Source organism: Accipiter gentilis, chromosome 2 (assembly GCF_929443795.1).
Source record: "Accipiter gentilis chromosome 2, bAccGen1.1, whole genome shotgun sequence".
Taxonomy (NCBI): domain Eukaryota; kingdom Metazoa; phylum Chordata; class Aves; order Accipitriformes; family Accipitridae; genus Astur; species Astur gentilis.
This window is the reverse complement of record NC_064881.1, coordinates 14,426,701-14,447,984: the sequence shown is the minus strand read 5'-3', so window position 1 is coordinate 14,447,984 and position 21,284 is coordinate 14,426,701. Positions and strand designations below refer to the sequence as shown.

Genomic DNA, 21,284 nt, shown 5'->3' with positions numbered 1-21,284 from the left:
GAACTCGCATGTATCCAGAAATATGAACTATAAGCAAAACTTCAAAAGACTTAAATTCTTTAAAGTAGCAAAGACTGAAAAACTTATTCAAATACATAGCAGACTACAGCAACCAAGATAATGACCTCTTCAGCAGTTCTAGAGGAACTAGAAAAAGAAATTGTGTGCGTGAACTGCAGCAAAAAAGATTCCTGCTGTGTAGCAGAAGGGAAAGTTGACAACAATACAAATACCAAAGCACTGCAATAGATTGCTCTGAAGAGCTTGTGCAATATTAGAGGTCTTTAGAACAGGTTAGATTAATATCTGCCAAGGATACCAACCGCTTGGCTTGCTTTGGACTAGCAAATCTATTCTACTCTTCCTTTAGATTTCAGGACAGACAGAAGTACCCATTTCTCTGATCAAATATTAAAAAAAAAAACAACCAACACCAAAACAAGTATATTAATTACTAGAGTCTCAACAATATGATTAGTGCTATGCAAAGAGATACAACATAGAAACTATCTTTCTCGTAATATAAATTAAAGAGCAGTTAAGTTAAATTAAGGAATCCAAAACCTAGAGGCATAGTATCTGTCCAAATAACAAAGTGCAATTCAAAACAACTCTTTTACTAAAATACCAGTGTTACTCAAATATCAGCGTTCAGAAATCAGTGTTCAGGGTTCAAGTTACCTCCTCTACATTGGAAGCAGTTTTGGCAGATGTCTCCATAAAGATAAGTCCATGCTCTCGTGCAAATGCTTCACCTTCCTCTTTCTTGACTTCTCGTCTAGATTCTAAATCACTAAGATGGAAAAAACATAAGTTAGTTGCATGATCTAACCTGCCCATGTAAATATTCTTCAGAGACACACTTATAGGCCAAGAACCCCCATTAGAACTTATGTACATATGTATATCTATTCAGGCCCTTACCTAAAGTAGAATTATTCTAAGCCTTGCACTTATGGAATAGCCACAGACATCACACTTGCTTGAGCTATCAATCCTAGCTGACACAGATCTTATCAAAGACTTCATGAAATGGCTTTCAACACAATGCGTGTATATTTATCTAGCTATTCCTTGAATGCCAACTTTAGACATTGTCATTTTAGGTAAATATCACTCTTTTCTAGTATAATGTTATCTACCAATCCACACTGTAAAGCTGAACTGATAAGGGAGTTTTATAAGTGACTTCTTAATGATATTAAAAATAATTTTAAAAATAAAGTTCATTTTTTCTATTCAGTAACAAAACTTCATACACTCAATTTCTGTTTTGATAAAAAAAAAAACTTAAAAGAAAAAAATAAGTTATTTTGAACTACATTAGCTGTTCTCTCCCAAGCTAGCATTTAGGTTTTGAAACTCCAGGCCTGGCCCTCTAACAGCAGAAGAATTTGAAGTGACTGTCACACAGTTTGTTTCCTGCTTTCCAAGCAGTTTAGATAAAAGTTAAATATTACACAAAAGAACAGAAAAAAACCCTCTTGGACTGGTCAGCTAAAGACAAATCTCCTTCTGTAAGTCATATAGACACGTAAGTATTTCACTCTTCCTTTTTAAAGCCTCTTTAGGAACAAGGAGCACACAGTTTGTCCTTCTTTCTAAGTATATTAGATCTTGAGCAATAACAATGCTACATTTACACATAAATAATAAATGACATATATAAATAAAGTTTCATTTAAGTTGTGCATGTGAAAAGATCTTGTCCAATATGCATTTTTAAACTAAACAGCGTGCAAATACAAAGGTTTAATTTGCAGCAAGAATACCAGTAAAAAGTACCATACTGGGCTTCAGTGGTGCCATCCTTGTAATTATACATGTATTAAAAAAAACACACCCACGATACTCACTGTGGCATCAATTTTGCAGCAAAGCAGGTTTTTGTTATTTTTACAACTACATGCTAGCTCAGATGAGTCAGAGTCAAGACAATTCAGCACATCATTTAAACACAGAGCATTTGAAGATAAGGATTCAATATATGTCTTCTCAAAACAATTTTAAAGTTGATGTTCATTATATGTAAGCATTCCCAGAATCTCAGCTTCAGGCTTAACATATCTTAATAAGGTGTGCATTCTCACGTCCCTGAAGTAGCTATCTGACATTGTATTTTTGAACTTGAGCAGTGTCTTTATTTGCTACTACCATGCTACCCTCAAAAATACCTTATTTAAAACCTTCATTCACTACAGTGTTATCTCCATAACAGAACAGAAATACACAACTATTTTGACTTGAAATAGTGCAGCTACATTGAAAACTGCAGTGATAAACCAGTCAAAACTCACTACTGATATCTAAACATATTCTTAAAGAGCTTTAACTGCTTCTACTAACCACAGTTGTCTTCCTCTCTCCATTCCAATAATTCGAAGCATTTGGTCTTACTAGATCAATATAGCTATGTTTTGTTCTGGAAAGAAGATTAAGTACAGTATTTGTCATGTTTTAACACTAGTATTTGTAATGTTTTCAAAAAAACAACTATTATTTCAGGTTAAATTCTCAACACTCTTCAAATCCAGCAATAAGTCAGTACTACAAATGTATTATCAAGTGCACTTTTGGGACTCATAAGAACAAAATTTATTCCTTCAGAAATATTATGCTAGTATACATGTTCTTCCTTTCATCTATCTCTAGTAGTACGCCCTACCATATGAACTCCTGTAACACACTTTCAAGGTAATGCAATATAATTGAAGGAGTTTTCTTCCCATCCTCCTCTTTGAAGATTGAAAATAACCCCCTTTAAAAAGCCTCTTAAAGAACTTTTACTTCATGTGGCACCTTAATCTGTAAATTAAAATACATCATTTAAGTAAATGTATTGTTTGAATAAAATGTAGTTGCAACTGGGAATTACTGAGCTAACTCCAAGTAGCATATTATAATATAAAATCATGTGGTATAGTCTGCATCAGCAGAATGCAAGACAAAAATTTAGCATAACAGCTAAGAATAATCAGGAATAGTTACAGATGTCAACTAAGTATGTAAACTTATGTAATACTTATCTAAAGTAAACTTTACTGTTTCTCTCAGTGCCATATTTTTACTCACATAAGCATAAAAACAGTGTGTCAGGGACATCACGGGCTTACCAAAGCTTCATTTAATAAAATAGATTACATTTTTATATTAATTTGTGAAGACTATTCTTATCACATTCCTCAATTAAAAAGAACATGATTAGTAATTTTCCAGATTATGTATAAAAACATGGACAAGCTTTACAATTACTTAACACTTAACATGTTTTTCAGGGGGAGGTAGAAGGTGGGGGGCAGAGGGAGGAAAACAGAAAGGAGGAGAAGTGGGAAGAAGAAGAAAAGATGTGAACAGGCCAGAGTAGCAAAACCAGACTCTATTTACCACAAGGCTGTTTCTTAGCAGTATCTAAGAAATGATCTGGCTGTTCATTAAATTTTAAGGGACAAGCATACACACCATTATTTCAACTAGCATCTTTACCTTCAAGAATTGCTGAGGCATGGAGACAAGTTAAGGTTAATTCGGTAAAGGCCCATAACTACAGGGTTATTAAATTCTGAAATTATGCTTTTGATATTTGGAAAAATCCTATATACAGCAAGAAAATCTAGACATGATGCTACAGTTCACTGGATCAAGAACTAGAAAAATTACAGATAAACTTAATGTAGTCAATGATGTGTTTTTATAAAGACCTTCAATAGAGATCAAAGTCTCAGCATCAACAGGGAACCACTTTAGAACTCTGGACAGTCTAGCTGATGATAAGACCAAGTAAATAGTTGTTTACAAATTGGGTAACACACTTCCAAAACTTTTAGTTGTATTTTCATCACCCAGTGTCTAACAGCAGCCTGAATTCACCAGGAAATGGTGAAAGAGCATTCTCTGCCCCCAATCCCAGCTAAAACATACAGAATATGAAACAGGCTTCGAATTCAGAATCATCTCATATAATCATTGAGGTATGCACTTTTTACATTTGAGAAAGGTTTTTAAAATGGATCCTGTAGTATGGGCTTTTTTTTTTTTTTTAATTACATTTTCTCTGCTGTGATTCTTAACCAAAAACTAAAGCACTGCAGAACACAAAATTAGGAATCATATTCTCTTTATAAGGGAGAGATCTAGGTGCTTCTAAATGGTGATTCCAGATGTAAAAAAAAAAAAAATGTAACGAGAAAAATAGTTCATATGATCTATGACTTCATGCATTCACAGTCTATCCTTTTAAAACAAAATTACTTCTAAAAAAGGTACTTAGAACAAAAGGTAGTTGATCCACATGTGCTGCGCATTGTATTAGCCTAATTAGAGAAGCAAAGGTTTTAGATTTACCACAGAACTATGTCCAGCGGCTGAAGTAATTGAAAGTTAACATACTGCCTACAAATAAGAAAACACAAAAGCTGAAATTCAGAGAAGTCATAAATTTTTACCACTTACAAAATCATAACTGGTTAAATTTTACCTTTTATTTCCAATAAGCATTATAACCATGTTGGAATTGGAATGCTGACGAGCATCTTCTAACCAAGTCGTCAAGTGGTTGAAAGTGTCCCTCCTAAGTATGGAAGGGAATGAAAATTAAAAGCAGTATTTCAAGAGATCTCTTTCCCTTCTGTTAGTCAGTTTCTGTACTTGAGTAACCAACTCATTTATTAGTACACATGCTCCAGGGATAAAAGCTAGTAATCCCTTTGCGAGATGGAGAATAGACGAACAAAAATTTAGTAAACAAGGAGCATTAATGAACTCTGCCTAAAAAGTAATTGAAAACATGTTTGCTACAAAGAGTACAGAGGATTCTTATAGCTGTAAGAAACTATAATTTTATATACATATAAAGTCTGCTGAACGGTATTTTAAAAGTCCCTATCAGGCTCAACCTAGTCAAACAACAGTACAAATAATCACACACTCGTATAGTCATGTTTGTTCTACTGAAGGCAGAAAACGGATGACAATTTTCTGTGAGTTTATAAACTGAATAATGAATTTAGCAGCAAAGTCTTTTAAAGTAAGGTACACAACTATGGCATGTTACAGCTTTTACAGAATGTGTACACTAAATATTAAATTATGTGCTTGTAAGTGTGTTTAAGATTTCACAAGAGTAAAACCATCTATTTATGAATCAAAGATTCATTTGCTGGAAATCAAATGGAAAGGATATGTTGCTTCCTGATATTTAAATATAAACAGGGAACAAAAGGAAAAACAACTAGGTAATCTCTAGTAAAAGTTGTTGCTTAATTCAGCAATGAGACCCAAGATCCACAAAGTGAGCCACACACCCTAATAGGATTTTGGAGCCTGATCATTTTCATAAACCAGGCACAGTACCCACAGTTTTGCAGATAAGTTGTATAGAGACTTTATTCAATACAGACACAAAACCTTAGTCACTTCTGAACAGCTGCTAAAAAAACCACACCCAACACTAAGACCTGTATTTTCCCAACCTCATAAACACAGCAATGGTAGAAGTTTCCTGGTATTTTTATGTAATCAAACTTTGATGTTTTACTATTTCACTCCTTTGCAGAATGGCACTCCAGTAAAAAAATCTGCTATAATTATAGAAAAATTATAGCTCATGGTAATAAAAACACTAGAAAGGAATTAATGAAATATTTTAAGGTCTTTCTGAATAAAGGTAATGCAGAGGTTCATGGTCAAATAGTTTATAAAAATAGTTTCATTCTTCCTGAGACTTTATGTATACTTTTTCTCAACCACTATACAGAGAAGTTGGAAGGATATAGGTTACATAGGCTATATCTTGATTTTGAGCACTTAAAGAAAGTTGGCAAAACATTAGACTACAAATATCTATACAAAAAGCCAAACTAAATTAATCATTTTAATACTGCTACATACCATAGCACAATTCTACAAAGACATATAATATTAATCCAGTTATACCTCCTTGGTATTCTCACCTTGTAATGTCGTACACTAGTAAAGCCCCTGCTGCCCCTCTGTAGTATGACCTTGTAATGGAACGGAAGGACTCCTGCCCTGCCTGTAGAAGACAAAGTTTCATTATTTCATATCTCAAATTTACTTTTTGGTGCTGAAAACCACAAACTTAGAATGAGAGAATCATAGAATTCTACTTTTGAGAGGATGGGGACAAGGAGTATGGAGTGGAAATCAGAGAGAGCACAATTGGGGACAAAGTCTCTAACACTAGCAAGAGAAGGCACATAAGGAGAAGACACCAACTAAAGCATAGTGCTGTTAAAAAAAAAAATCAGAACAAGACCTCTAAACCTTTTTTGGCAATCCCTGACAACCCAATTTACTGAATGGCTTCACAATACATGAATCATTATTAGAGCACAGAATGGACTCCTAGCAACTAAGCTCTGAAGACAAATTTGAAAGGAAGCAAATAACCCAGAGCTTCACATTTGAATTCAATAACCCGCTCCCTGGGGCAGCTGTTGACACTAGAATAAATAAAGCCCATTGTAAATAAATGATGAATGACATCTTTACGCCCACCATCTGCTGGTGTAAAGGTTGTTGGAAGGCCAAGGATGCAGATTTTATCCGTTATATCATAAACGGCAGCCAGCTTTCAACAGTCTTCAGATGGAATTCTTTCAGTAATCATTTTGTTATGAAAAAAACAGAAAATGGTCCTGAATTCAATTTTACACAATTCTGCTCCACAGTTAATCAATTTCCTCTGTACTTGATAAATAATACTTGTCAAAACAGCTACAGGATGTAAAAGTCATCTTCGTATGCACTGGTGAAAAACTTCAGAGATCCTACATAAATTAGATAGCTCTCACAAAAGTATTCTGTAAAAAATCTCAACACTTAAAAGAACATGCTCAAAAGAACACAGCCCTGAAAAATAAATATTCACAGTTGCAGACCTTGAGCTCCCCACGCTCATGTTTTTCAGAAGTGCTATCTAGCACCTGACAGTTGTTAGGAGAAACATTTACTTCTAATATTTAGTAATAACAGAAGCTTTACCATAATTCAAAGGTAACACAGAACACAATTAAGAAATACTAATATTAATGCTGGAGAAAACTCTACATGCAGTAAGATAGTTATCTGCAGAAATATAGGAAATTACCCTGATTTAAAACCATGAAAAGCAAGAATGAAATATTTATCAATATAAGCTACTCTTCAGCCCCAACCTACAAAATTAGTGTACAGAGAACTTTCTCTTCTCACAGTTACTGTACTTTTCTTAGTATAAGGTCTTCTGGAATTCAAGGAGAACTTAATCTAGACTCTGCCATTGAACAAGAACAGTGGCACAAGAAGTTTCAACATGTTCAGTCTTCAGAAAGCACTCTTATCTTCCAGAATAATCAGCTACTTCAGTTTAAGAAAATAAGTTTATCTTAGCCATTCTAGTGGAAAAAGTTACAAAAGACAGACAATGTATTTAACAGTTTCAACATGATAAGCATACACTAGCATATGAACTTGGCCAAGAGTACAAGCGCATCTTCATGTAAACTAAGGTAACAGAACACAGACAATCTGTTAAATGCACCAAGGAATAGTAAAACCCCAAGTTTTTAGAGCAATACTTTGTTCCCTACCCAGAAGCTCCACTAAGCTCTACAACTTTTTCTTGGTGTGATGACTAGCTCAAGCGCGTGGTAGATGCAAAAAACATTCTCCTCCTAACTAAGCAACAGACAAGTTATTGTTACCAGTGTATTCCATGTATTGCCTAAAATCATACATGAAGTGGACTTAGCCTACCACATTAAGATTGCCTGTTTCACCTTCATAAATTCCACCCCGACACATGAAATTGTTCATCTCCCTGAGTAAATTAATCATGGTCAGCCAAGATTGTCAGAGGTTCTAGCAGATCTTACAAGAATGTAAGAACTTTGAGTTCTTACAAGAATCACTTACTTACAAGAGTCCAGTATCTAAATCCTGAAAATACTGTTAACATTTTTAATTGCGTCTCACTTACCCACGATGAAATTGAAATATCATTGCTTCCTGAAGGAAAGACTGGGGAAAGGGTGGAAAATGTTACCCCTTCTTCACCAAAGAAGATACAATCTTCCATACAGCGATAATGAATTTGTGCTTACACATACCAATGGATAACACAAACTGAATTCCCTTTCACTCTAAACAGAAGAAAACTGAGTTTCTGTAAAGAAAGTCCATGATATTTATGTTTATATAATATATACTTTATATTATATGTAAAATAGTAAGAAATACCTTATATATATAATTTACTGTCTATTTTGACAGTATCATTCCAAATGAGAGATCTAGAAGGTCAATACAGCAGCGTTAGACATGTAGAACATACTCTACAGCTTTTTTTTAGTATCATTATTACTCTAAGCATTTTTCATCTGACAATTTGGTCTCTGCCCCCTCTCCCCTCACTTTTTTTCCCCAAAGGGGGGCAAGCTATTTCAAAGACGACAAAAACAAAAAAAAAAGTGTACGCTATTAGCCAAAGATGACTTTTTAAAAAAATACAAGTGTGTTATAATTGTACTTTATCAGTCTTACAAAGTAGGACCAACCCAAGTTTAGCTACTTGCTACAAGGAGCAACAGATAGAAGTAGCAGTATGGAAGCTCAGTATAAATTAAAAACAGCTTTGACACCAGAGAAAAGCCCTTTATCTTAAGTGGAATTAACATTGTTCTTACCATCCCTTCCATGTTTTCCCAAAATCAAGCAGTCCCCCCCCCCCCCCTTTTTTTTTCTCTTCCATATTTAAAAGCTTCTTTCATAGAATCAGAGAATGGTTGAGGTAGGAAGGGACCTTTGGAGGTCACCTCTTCCAACCCCCCGGCTCAAGCAGGGCCACTCAGAGCAGGTTGCCCAGGTCAATGTCCAGATAGCTTTTGAGACTTCCAAGGGTAGAGACTCCTCAACCTGTCTGGACAACCTGTGCCAGTGCTGAGCATGGGGCGGGGGAGGTGGGCAGTGTGGGGAACAGTAGTGGCAGTAGCCACTAAATGAATGTTAAACAGGTTATTTCCCAAGGCCATATTACAACTAGTACAGACAACACAAGCCTTTGCTCTGAGGCAGCCCCTGGTTATACCCATTTGAGTTACACTGCAGTGGAAGTAGGAAGATCTCTTTCCTAACAGATAAACCATGACAGCTATTTCCCATGTAGAAACTCTCACTCAGACAAGGTTACCTAAAGGAACCAATAAATGCATACTGAACAGGCCTGAACATACATCCTCTCTTCAGAGAAAAAGGTGCTAGCTCTGACAGGAGTAGTTCACTAATCGTGAAAAAATGCAGGGCTTTGATAAAAAAGTGATGTTTTAAGTCTAAGTAACATTCTTTTTGGCTGTTTTCTAGACTGTAAGCTTTTACAATTTGTATCCTGTCTGTTAACAAAAACAAACTTTCTGATAGGAGAGACTTATATTATCATAGTTCTAGGAGTTACAAGTCTTCAAAATAGTACAAAAATCTTCAACCCTGCTTGAACTGTAGAACTGCATGGACATACATCCCATGTGCTTCTCTAAATATACCTCAGTATCAAGACCAAAACACAGTATCAAAATAATGACGTAACCAGAACATGAAGCATTATCAAACACCTTAGGTCACTAAGATACAGAGATTTAGGGCCTGTACTAAAGTTTTCAGGAACATTTAAGCTATATAACTGTGTTACCGTTGACACAGTACCTGTGGCACATTTGAGAAAAGACTCCAAGTGTTACTATTCCTATAGGAAATCTCGGTGTCATTTCCAAGTGTGTGGTGTAGTCACGTAGGTGTCAGTTGCAAAATGTGCAGGCAAGTCTTTGCTATCAAAAAGGGTTCCTTGCAAGTTCCTTAACTGTGTATTTTTGAATCTATAAACTAAGGGAAAAAAAAATAGAAAGAGCCATAATGCAGTACAAGAAAGCAGTTAGATAATGAAACAGGATCCACAACATTGCATCTCCCTAGAAAACAGTCAATAAATTTTACCTAATTTTCTATTCTCAATGCTGAAGAATTTGGAAAGTTTCTTCAAGGACAAAGTTATCTGAGTACATCCCAGCAGGCCTTCAACATCCAAGCTGACCAACAGTTTTTACTAGGAGGAAACTTTATGGTATACATCTACATGAAAAATGAGAAACTGCAATGCACCATAACTAGTAGCTCTAGACTCCTTCACCCTTAAAAGGGGCATACAAGTATAGTATGTTCAAACCTGGTGACAGGACACTTCATTCACATTGGGAATTATTACTCATTTAACCTTGTTTACACTTTCATAAGCTGTATGGAAAACTAAAAAGACATCTGAGAAACAAAACTCACACAAGTATCACACTATCTATGACAACTGCCAGTTGGGAACTACTCCACCAAGTTGATCCCTGGAACAAAATGTTCCAGAAAGAGAGAGGAGCAATACATACCTTTGAATATAGTTTTGAAAGTTATAAATAAATTAACAACCTTTTAGTCACATGGCAACTTGTTTATACAAATGCATTAATCTTCCTTGCAATCATGTGTCTACTCCAGAATAAAAATAATTTTAAGGTGATTTACTAGCATGTAGTACAAAGAATAGGCACAAGAGTAGTACAAAAATAAAAAAATAAAACACCCTGCTGATTTCCAGCAAAAACGTTCCTGAACAAGAACAGAACTAAAGACGCTTATGAAGAGGAATCCGTAACAATTTAAGAAACTGTCAGAATTTACGTGGAGGATTCAGCCAAGTTACATGTTGCTTCAGAATAACCCTGTCCACATCCTAATAAGACCTGAAATTTCAAGAGGACTAAAGATCCCCAAGGGTGAAACTACGTATGTCTAAATACAGATCATTTGTATATATGCCTTTTCTTCTGATGTTGTTGAATATATGCCATTCAGACATCCAAAGCAATTACCAACACATAGAAATAGAAAGCTTTAGCCATCCACTATTAGAAGTACCCTTATGATTTATTTCAGGTTATTAATATATTTGAAACCTTTAGGTTTTAAATAGCTAGCCTCCCTAAAATGGGAGTTCCACTATGGACAAAAGGAAGTGATTTGCCCTTCTTCCATCTAAGGCTTTATCCTAAGCAAGAGCTTGCTCTATTATTGTAGAAAGCCACAGATAAGGTGACAAGAAATCCATAACCAGTCAGAAAATAAAATACCAATAATATAGTATTTCAATAACCAAATACATTTAAGCACATGACAGACAAAGGTTTGTGAACACTAAGCTAGCAGGCATATCAAATTACCTTAGCTTCCTAAAGTGCCATCATGGATATGAACAGTAACTTAGCTACTGGCACTGAAATTCAGATGATGGTCCTATTACACAAACTGCAATTCCAAACTACTAAGTGCACAAACTCCCTCCTGATCCGTGAATCTAGAAATAAGTTAATGCTCCCACATGGCAGCAAAAAGTCTGTGAACTGATGATCAAACTAGTTTCAGGAACCAAAACAGATCCTCTTTAAGTTCTTGATGTTACTTCACAGCAGTAAAACAGAGGGGCCATGAGCACCAAGTCAATAACTTGAGCTGTAAGATGTAGCTGCATTCTTGCGGGCACAATGGTGAAAGTGTCAAATTAGTAAAAATACAGTAGAAGAATTCACCAATTGCCCATGAACATAAAAATATGCTCTGACTACCAAAGCAAGTAGAAAATACCATAAAGTAGACAATTAGTTAAGAACTCTTGTGGGTGAGTGCTACATCCTAGCAGTTGTCAATATCACTAAGATGAAGTGAATATTCATTTAATGAATTAAGGGAACTTTATTTGGTTTTACTAAATCCAAAGCATTTGCACACATGAAAAATAACTGCATTTCCAAGAAGGATTAATATATTCAAAATATCTGAAAGTGGACGGATAAGTCACACTGTGGTTTTAGGGAAAAGAGACATGCTTTCAACAATTATGCCTTCTGTCTTACACAAATGCACTTTTTTGTGCAAGCTCTCAACTACTAGAAAACACTGTCAATTTAATTAGAAAGCTCTCTTATAGGGAAACCAAGAAAGTACTTGAAATTAGCCTGTAAAAAAGAAAATATTATTTCAGTTAATCTTTGTCTGAACAAGACTAGTCTTAGCCTAAGCAAGGCTAAGGTGTTATAGAAACATAATAATGAATAAAAATAAACATTTTTTTATCACCAATTTCCTTGCAATGAAGCAGAAATAGATATAAAAATTATCATATTTAAATACACAGGGAAAATTCTTATTCATACCAATTTATTTAGAGAACATAAGTAGTATTACTTATTATCATCACTGATCTCTCCTCCTGCAGCGCCTGAGAGCACTTAATTCCTTCTTTCAATTATTGCTTATTTTTGCTCATGAACAATGACTTGTTAGTAACAGTCAATACAATACAGAACATCCCCCTCAACAACAAAATGAGGGCTACTGACTCAGCCTGGTAAGAAGCCCAGTATCTCTGTACAACAATGAAGTTTTTCTAAGGAGAAGCAATTTCAATATTTCTCAGTGTTACACTGCCACAAGCCAACTAACCTCATCTACACAGCTTGTTTAAACTCACAAAGCTTAATAGCTCCCAGAATGGTCATTTTGATCCTTACCAGCCTCTGTAGACCACTTCTAGTTCCCTAAAAGTTATTTTTGCAACTGACACTTACTCAAATACCATGCTTCCACAAAAGAGTAGCTTAACTTCTCATAGTAGGCAATTACCAACTAACCAGTTTTGACATAAATATTTCTCAGTCTATCCAACTATTGAAAGCCATTACTAAGATTAAAGACACAGGAAAGGAAATAATCTAGAAACTAAAGACAGACAAGACAAATGAACAATTTGGTCCAATACCTGCACTCCCCTTGACTGACCTAAATGCATCAGAAAGGAAAAGTGAAACCCCAAGGACTCAAGACCTAAAAACCTGGGCATGCCACAGCACACATAGCAGCAAGCTTGCAGAGCCCAGCAGTAGGGAGATCAGGAGCAGCCTGCAGCTGGGAGAGACCAACAGGACACACTATTTGCTTGTGTAGACATAGGATCAGCAGTACAGCAAAGACTGCAACACCTAACACTATGTATGCAATGGTCACACTGAGCACCAAGTATCTTTCATGTAACACGGGGTTTGGGTTTTTGGTGGCGGTGGTTTGGGGGCACTTTTGGAGGTTGGGTTTTGGGGTTTTTTTTGTGTGTGTGCGTGTGTGAGCATGGTTTTGCATCAGACTAGTTTTACTAGACTACCAGCTCACAGGACCAAATACTGGATTACAATTTCCGATGGGCATACGTGCATTCCTTGAGCATACCTTCCAGTTTGGCCTCATCCAAAAGAAATTCAGTTTGACTACTCCCACATGAAAAATCAGACTGCAGTAAGCAGAGCTAACTTCTCTAACATACTCCTGATCCAAACTGTAGATGCTAATGAAAAAGTCAAATATTCTTGAGTTATGGTACAAGAAGAGCACACAAATGGATCTCACAGACATGCAACTGTTAGCTTCAGCTGCCTTTGTAAGTTACGACATACTCCTGCAGTCAGGTATGCTGCAGCTTCCATATATTCCCATTATTAAGATATACTTTTCCTTGGAGGTGCATTGATCTGCTGAAGACAACACAAACTGAGCACTGTTGCATAGAAATATCTGGCCAAAAAAATCTGAATTAAAGTGATTCTCTTAAGAAAGCAAGTCCTCGCTCATTGTTAAGCAGTCAAAACAAATTTTATCCAGTTCTCTACTTCTTATGTCTCTGCTCAAGATGCTTCCTGTTCAGTGATGGATTAAAAGCAGGTATGTAAGGCTAGCACTAAATCAGAGAAGTCCGGGTGCTGTGACTCAGTAAACACCAACTGAAAACATAAATACTTCATGTGTTTCCTTAGCCACAGGTGTAAAATGAACTTTAATTGTTACAACTTAGTAAATATGGAGACAGCACCAGTAACAGCTAGCAGTTTTTGCTAACAGATGAAGAAATTCAGTAAATGCTCAGTAAACACAGATACACAATACAGACATAGTAACCTTGATCTTTATGGACATCTTTGTGTACCTTAACACTCATAAATAAAATATCTCTTGAGAATTACCTCATCATATTTCTTATTTTGCTATTCCTTCAACACTTTTTGCACCCAAGATCAGAACTGAGACAGTGGAATTTAGATATGCTTACAAGCCAAGATTGGATTAGAATAGAAATATCCTGTGTTTTAAAAATCAGATTGTATACAGTTAAAATTTTAATTACAGCCAATATACTAAGTCATTCATTGCTTACAACTTATAAATTAACTACAACACAAGCATACAATCTACTCAGTGTATGAAAGCTTTCAATGAATATTTTTAATTTATGTATGATTTACTTAAGAAGCTAGCCAGATGAAATCCCTGCTCAAAAAGAGTTTATAAGTTATAATCAAAAGCAATTCTGTTGAAATTTTGGCTATCAGACACTTTGCACGCATTCAAGAAGCCAGACTGTGAAGAGCTACTGAGTCAGAGGCACCAAAAAAACACAATCTACTCAAAAATAGTTGAAGTTCACTTGTACCCAAAGAGCAGATAATAGCATATTAACAAAATCAGTTTGAAAGCCAATGAAAGATAGTGGCTGCATTGGCAGTAAAATTAGTAATTTTGTCTACAGAGAATCTGTTCCAGTTTTAAGAAACAAGGACCAATGTAGATATGTTCTTGTGAAGTCATACTACATACTAAAAGTTTGCTTCTGAAGCTACCGTTTATGCAGAGATTTGCTTGTCTATTGAACCTAAAAACGATCAGCCACCCTGGTAGTCAGCAATCCACAGTTCTAATAGTAAAAATGCCCAGGGCAGAAAAAGCCTGAAGTAAGAAGAATCTGATCATATTCTTCTATACCTTTTCATGGAGAACTTGCAAGGAGGCACAGGTGTTAGATGCCATTTCAAGTGATGAACTTGTAAAATAAGTAAGGTACTTCAGATCTTACCCATGAAGTTACCTAAATACTGTATTTGTTTACATTTTTATGTACACATGTACGTATGTAGACATGCCTATATGAATGTATCTTCCTTCATTTGCTATACCAAAAAGAACACATATATGAGGCTATTGTTCATATATCTGTCAAGTCCCTAATGTATCCTAAAATGCTTTTGGAAAAGGAAACAGACAACCCTGCCTTAGGGAACAGTTAAGCACATTTGAAAGACATAGCTATCAGCATGAGCATCTTAAAGCCCTTGCATCACAAGCACAGACGTTGAGACTGGCTGCCCTATGGTAAAGTGACTGACAAGAAAACAGCTAATGTGTGTTCTTAACCTGAACCCCCTCAAAAGTCAAAGTCTGGGTTTTGGTAGGCTTTTCGAAACTTTAAGGTTTTACCAGTCCTTTCTTGATTGTCTGAAGTATTTACTATCTTCATGATTATAGTGAACTTGAGTTCCTAAGTCATCTTCTATGAAAACAGTGAGCCATACCTTCTATTCTACATTGGAAATGCAAACATTTCCTCCAGAGAATTCCTGATTAAAGCTAGTAGATATATCACAATTTCCCAACAGGATGTTGTATTAACCAGACCTTGCATGAATGCACAGAGAAAGACTATTTAGAGAAATCTAAGTTATTAATAATATAGAAAACTTTCACAAAAAAGTGACGCAGCACCAATTCCAGTCTTACAAATCTGACAAAGTGTTACTTGAGGAAGTTACAGTGCAAACAGCAGAAATTTGCACTGTTTTAAGATTACATCACACCAAAAAAGGAAATTTTAGCAAATTATTAATCTTTATAGAAACCACAGAAAGCTGTAAGACAAAGTACATAGTCTCACATTGGTGCTGATGATAGAGCTTAACCAGAGCAAAGGGAAAACCAGTGGAGCCACATGTTTAAAGAATTTCTATGATGTATTACTTACCGTATCCCATATCTGAAGCTTTATCTGTTTTCCATCAATAGTTATCATTCGAGCCCCAAATTCTACACCTGAATAGATTTTACAAAAGATTACATTATTAGCATATATCAGAAAGTAGAATGTCAATTGCTATGAAAGCAAGAAGGTAAGTTTAAGTTAGCTCAACATTGTATTTGTAGGAAATAATCTCTTTCACAATCTGCTTTTAGTTAATTTTTCAGCTGCTTGAAAGAGCTGGAAAGTTTTCCAGAAGGAAGAAAACTGTTACTTTGCAAGTGCTTTAAAAATGCATTAATTAGAGCAAGTGCCAAGGAGGTATTTCCTACAAAGTTTTCCAAACGATTTAGTAGGTCCAGATCAAAGGGAGAAAAACATGTCCATTTGAATGCAAACAGGAAATTGGAAGAGTCACAGTTATTTTAGCACTCTACCAATGACAGATTGCTGAAGCCAGTTTAGAAGAAATTAAACTTAAAATTCTTTATCAGTAAAATTTTCTATTAAGTGAGCATACAAATATCACCTTCAACAAGATAAATTTTATTACTTTATTAAAACTCATCTGCCTTTATGAAAAAAGTGCTTCCAAAATTCTAGCTAGTTAAAGATCAAATTTAATAACTAAGGAAAAAATTAAATGTGTTTCAAATAAACAAAAGGAATTTCTTCAGTGGAAAAAACCTCAGCCTTTTGTACCATCTATTAAAGCAGTTTTAAGATCCTTAACAGTAAATTAAGCATAAATTGAGACTATTACTACAGTAGTTAAAATCTGATAAATACCTAGAGATAGTTGGACATATTTAAAGCTATCAAGGTTTCATTAATCTATGTGTTGTATATCCATTATTTCAGAAAAAAATAAAGATCTGGTAGGTTAAGTTTTGTCTAAAACTGATCGCTGTCTAGATTTGGACTGAAGTCTTCCAACTAAGCAGCCCTGATTTGAAGTATTCCAAACATCTCTTCAAAAGTTTGTTTAGAATATTTGGAGGGGGCAGCGTTGCTTTCTGCAGCATGATTTTTGGGGAAGGGGGCAAGGAGGAACCACTCCCCTCCCCCACAGGATATCAGAGCCAAATAAAAGCCGTGGGCCAAAGAACACTCTGCTCTCTTTAGCATCCAAATAACTTGCAGTAACTGTATGCAAACAAATTGAAAGAACGGAGGGGTCGGGGCAGAAAGGAGGCAGCAGGTTAATGACAATGCTCTCCGAAGTTGATTGCAAAGCCAGGGGAAGGTTCTTGGACTACTACAACTGGCAACGCTGCAGGTATTACTTCATCTCAAAATGCAGATATAGAGCTGCTGATTTAAATCCAGCAGTCATCCTAAATATTTGGTTTCTACACACAACACCACAGAAAAATTAAAAGGATATTTATCCTTTTCCATCAAAATATCTGCTGAGAGAAAATTCTGAATTTGAAACAACACATCCAGTTTGATGGTAAGTTTGTTCTCTTAAGGAATAGAAACTGTTCAGGTTTACAGTAAGGGCGCATCCTAAGGACAACAGGCAAACCAAATAAATGTTTACCGTGTTTTTTTGTCACCCATATCTACCCATAAACATTGTGGGGTTTTTTTGCAGTTGGGTTTTTTTGTTGTTGTTGGGTTTGGTTGGGGGGGGGGGGGGTGGTGGTGTCAGGAGGGTTAGGCTTTTTTCCCCTGCAACTGCATCATGCAGCTTCTCCCTCCCTTCATTTCTTTTAATAACAGATACTTCAATCCCCAAATGAAAAATAAATGGAAGACAGCTGTTGCATATTAAGTTCTTTTAGAGTACTATCACAGTTATGCACAATTCTGAGCGTAGCTCAAAGACAGAAAAATACCTGCTTCTATGCATTCTATCCTCCCCCCCGCTCCCCTTGTTTTCATTACAGGTAAAGTTTCTCTCTGAATTTCTTAAATCTTTAAGATAACATTTTAGGCTAGCTATACTAAAATTTGGGGCTGAATTTTGCACAACTCTAGATGAAATGTCTTTTTTCTACATGTCCAATATCAGTTTCCCTTCTCCTCTCCCAAGCTGCTCCCAGCAGCAACAGATCTGCACTCCCATAGGCTGAAATCATTGTATTATATTGAAAAAGTTAGGCTATGTAACACAAGCCTTTTTATTCAATCTACAGGCTCTCAGGAGTTTTAACATCATCAGTTGGAAGTGCATTAGGTAACATCAACCCATCCCATCTTGCCCTGCATGGGCATTCATATGACTTTGAACCCATGTTCTTTATTTATCTCTGTCTTTCTAAATCTGTTTGGGTAATTGGGGGAACCATTCTCCTGGCCAAACACACACGCCCTATCAGTTAAGTGAAAGGAGGCTGCTTCCAGCTTATGACCCTTCTTCCCCTTTCCAAGCAGCTTCCCATGCTCCATTCCTACATCCCTCATTATGTTGCTATCTAGGTTCACCTCCTCATCCCACTAGCTTCCATTTCCGCTCCCAGGTTTCAGCTAGGTATATGCCAGGCAAAGAAATGGCACTACGACCACCCTGCTGAGGTGAAGCTTCTTCCTACAGCCTATCAGTTTCCTGATGTGACAGGGCTGCCAAAGGCATAAGTGATACATAAGGTGTCATATATTTGGCAGGCCTAAAGAAGAAATTATGACAATAATTCATGCCTCCCTAAAGAACTCAGGCTCTTTATCCAGCCAGCCTATCTACTGCCAAGACCTCAGAAGTATCTGAGAAGTGATGTTAGCCTAAGAATTTGTATTATATTAGACAGCCATACACAAGGTACAGGAAGACTGTCAAGAGAGAAAGGGAAGCCATAACCAAACCACCTGATACATTCTGTTACATAAAGAATATTTGTTTATATTTCAAGCATCTATTTCAGTACTCCCAAACACAGGAAGCCTACCTATTCCAGGGCACAAATAAAAAATAGAGACTAGGGATATATTTTGTACAAGGCTCATCACGATTAGAACTGAAAAGTTCCTTGAAATAACATCAAGAAGTTCAAAGGTTCCGCAACCTTAGCAGAGATTAGGATCTGTTATGTTTAACAGTGAAACTCATCTGAAGACTAAGCTTGCCCACCGAATAATTTATTCCCACACTATTCCTCATATTTTGTGTAGAAAGATAAATAAAAGTTTATCATTTACTGTAGTTAGATCAGAAGCAATGCCTTATGTCAACATGTACTCCTTTCCCCTAGTACAAATATCAAATCATACCCACACAAATGGTCCACATCCAATTGAGGAGTGGGAAGAAAAAACCCTGTCCCTTCCAAACAGGGAATACCATCACACTTCAATCCTTCTCTATCCAGAAGTTAGTCTTTCCCAAATAGTAGATCTTCTTATTCATCTTTAAGGTTAACTTTGCTTTAGTTTATCTGTAACTTCTCTTCAAGGTTCTGTGGCTAGGCTAATAGTGTATTCCCTTGTGAAAAATCTGCCATTTGCATTACCAGTGCATTTCAAGTTTGGCCAATTCTGCTTCCATGCCCAGTTTTTAGCTTTTCTGAAGAGACAGTTGAGATACTGTAGCTATGAATTTTTAAAATTGTTTCAGATTGCACCTTCCCAATAAGAAAAAAAAAGACCTCCACTTGGCTTTATTAGCTAACAAATATTCACCAGCTAAAGATTCACTGCTACCTTAATACAGCACAAATCCTACATTACTGCAGCACAACAAACTCACAAATGCATGCTGAGGTAGGTACCTTAGCTGCTTAACCTTTAGCATTGTGGGGGATGACAAAAGAGACCTACCAATAGTGAGATCGTGAACTGGTTGAAACCGCTTGTCTGTAAACTGTAACAATAAACATGATTTCCCAACACCTAAAAAAAAGAAAAGAAAGAAGTTTTAAGCAAATTAAAATCTGTTATGAACCAACAGAAATTAATTTAAGTGAACGTTATACGTTGTTTAAAATTCATTGCTGGAACTTGAGATACTAGATTTCACCTACTTTGAAGTGTATGCAACTTTTCATAACACAACAGCTTTTAAAGTTCCAGAAACATTAAAGTCAAAGCAGTTATTTTCAAAAATTTAACAAAAATTAAGTCCTCTTTTGAAAAAGTAGTTCTGCTTTTAAAATTCAGCAGAAAAGTTTCCTAACAGTCCTTCAAAGTATCATTTCACATCCTCTCCACAGTAACTTCAAGTCTTTCTGCTACTCCTCACAACCCTACATCTGCTTCTCCTTCAGTACTTTCAGCTTTCTTCCAAGCTAACTAGATCCTCAATAGCACCTCACTCCCATCTAACTCCTAATTTATCAGCTGAGGTAAGAGAAGTACGTACATGGCTGCTGAAACCACTATATGTTATTGGCCACTGGTTCCCAACAGGCCAAAAAATAGTCCAAGCAGAACAGCAACAGCTGAGTTCACATTACAGGCAGTCAACACAAAGATTGTCCTGCTCAGATCTCCTGATTTCCAACCCAAATGGGTTAACTACCTCACATTACATGGACACTGGTCAGCAAGTGGGCAATTTCTTCTGTATATGAAAGCACAGAGAAGTAAAAGTTAATGCTGTCAACAGGAGTACTCAGACTACCTAAATCTGTAAAGGTAATACTTTTTTACGGTTAATCTTTCCTTGTTCTTTTACTTGGAGGGTCATTTTTCCTGTTCTGCTCAATCAAATTTCGCATTTTCAGCCTTCTAAAACTTGACAGTCATACATTTGGTTTACATACATTTAAACTCTGAACCATTATCACATAATATATAATACTGTAGCATTCAAGTTCCTGCTGTACTTTACTTTATCTGTCCAGCAAGATAAGGCTATTTTAGCCACACACTAGAGGTCAGCAACAGCTGATCAGAAGTGACATATCTGGTAATAAGAGAGAGCAAACAAAGGGATAAAGGAAAAAACCATACTGCAAGACACAATGTATGCATACCAGAAGTTTGCATAAAGTGACATTGATCTTTCTGCTACTAAATTCAGCAAAGTTTTTTAGTATGGTTTCATGAGGAAACACAGCCTACACAATCGTAATCACTGCCCACCTGTCATTTTGGTCTTAAAAAGCTAAGACCAGCAGTGAGTTTCAATCAAATCTAACAGAAATAGGAGACTTGCATTTAGTTTTGTCACAAAACAAGTTGTGACAAATTGATGACACTCTGAGATGAATATATCCCAAGCGATGCAGCAATTCCAGCAGCTTAAGCCAGCTGTTGGTGCTGCTATCCCCACTCTCTTCCCTACTGCATGTTTGTGCCCATTTCTCCACACGGCTTAGATGAATTCTGAAGCAATTTCAGTTTCAGTTGTCCGCTGGGTTAGCATGCAAATCTGACGCTAAGACTGACAAAGCAAACAGAAATGGCTTAATGCAGGGTC

The 21,284-nt window shown here is 36.1% G+C and overlaps 1 protein-coding gene across 1 annotated transcript in view; it reads right to left on the bottom strand.

Moving 5' to 3' along the window:
• The window catches only part of RAB2A (RAB2A, member RAS oncogene family), a 45,538-nt gene that overhangs the window by 15,434 nt on the left and 8,820 nt on the right, over positions 1-21,284 (bottom strand). The window contains exons 3-7 of the mRNA XM_049820838.1: positions 19,682-19,753; positions 15,929-15,996; positions 5,949-6,031; positions 4,475-4,567; positions 682-793 (exon numbers count right to left, since the gene is read on the bottom strand). Of these exons, the coding sequence (XP_049676795.1) occupies positions 682-793; positions 4,475-4,567; positions 5,949-6,031; positions 15,929-15,996; positions 19,682-19,753 (428 nt within the window). The remainder of the gene's footprint in view (positions 1-681; positions 794-4,474; positions 4,568-5,948; positions 6,032-15,928; positions 15,997-19,681; positions 19,754-21,284) is intronic.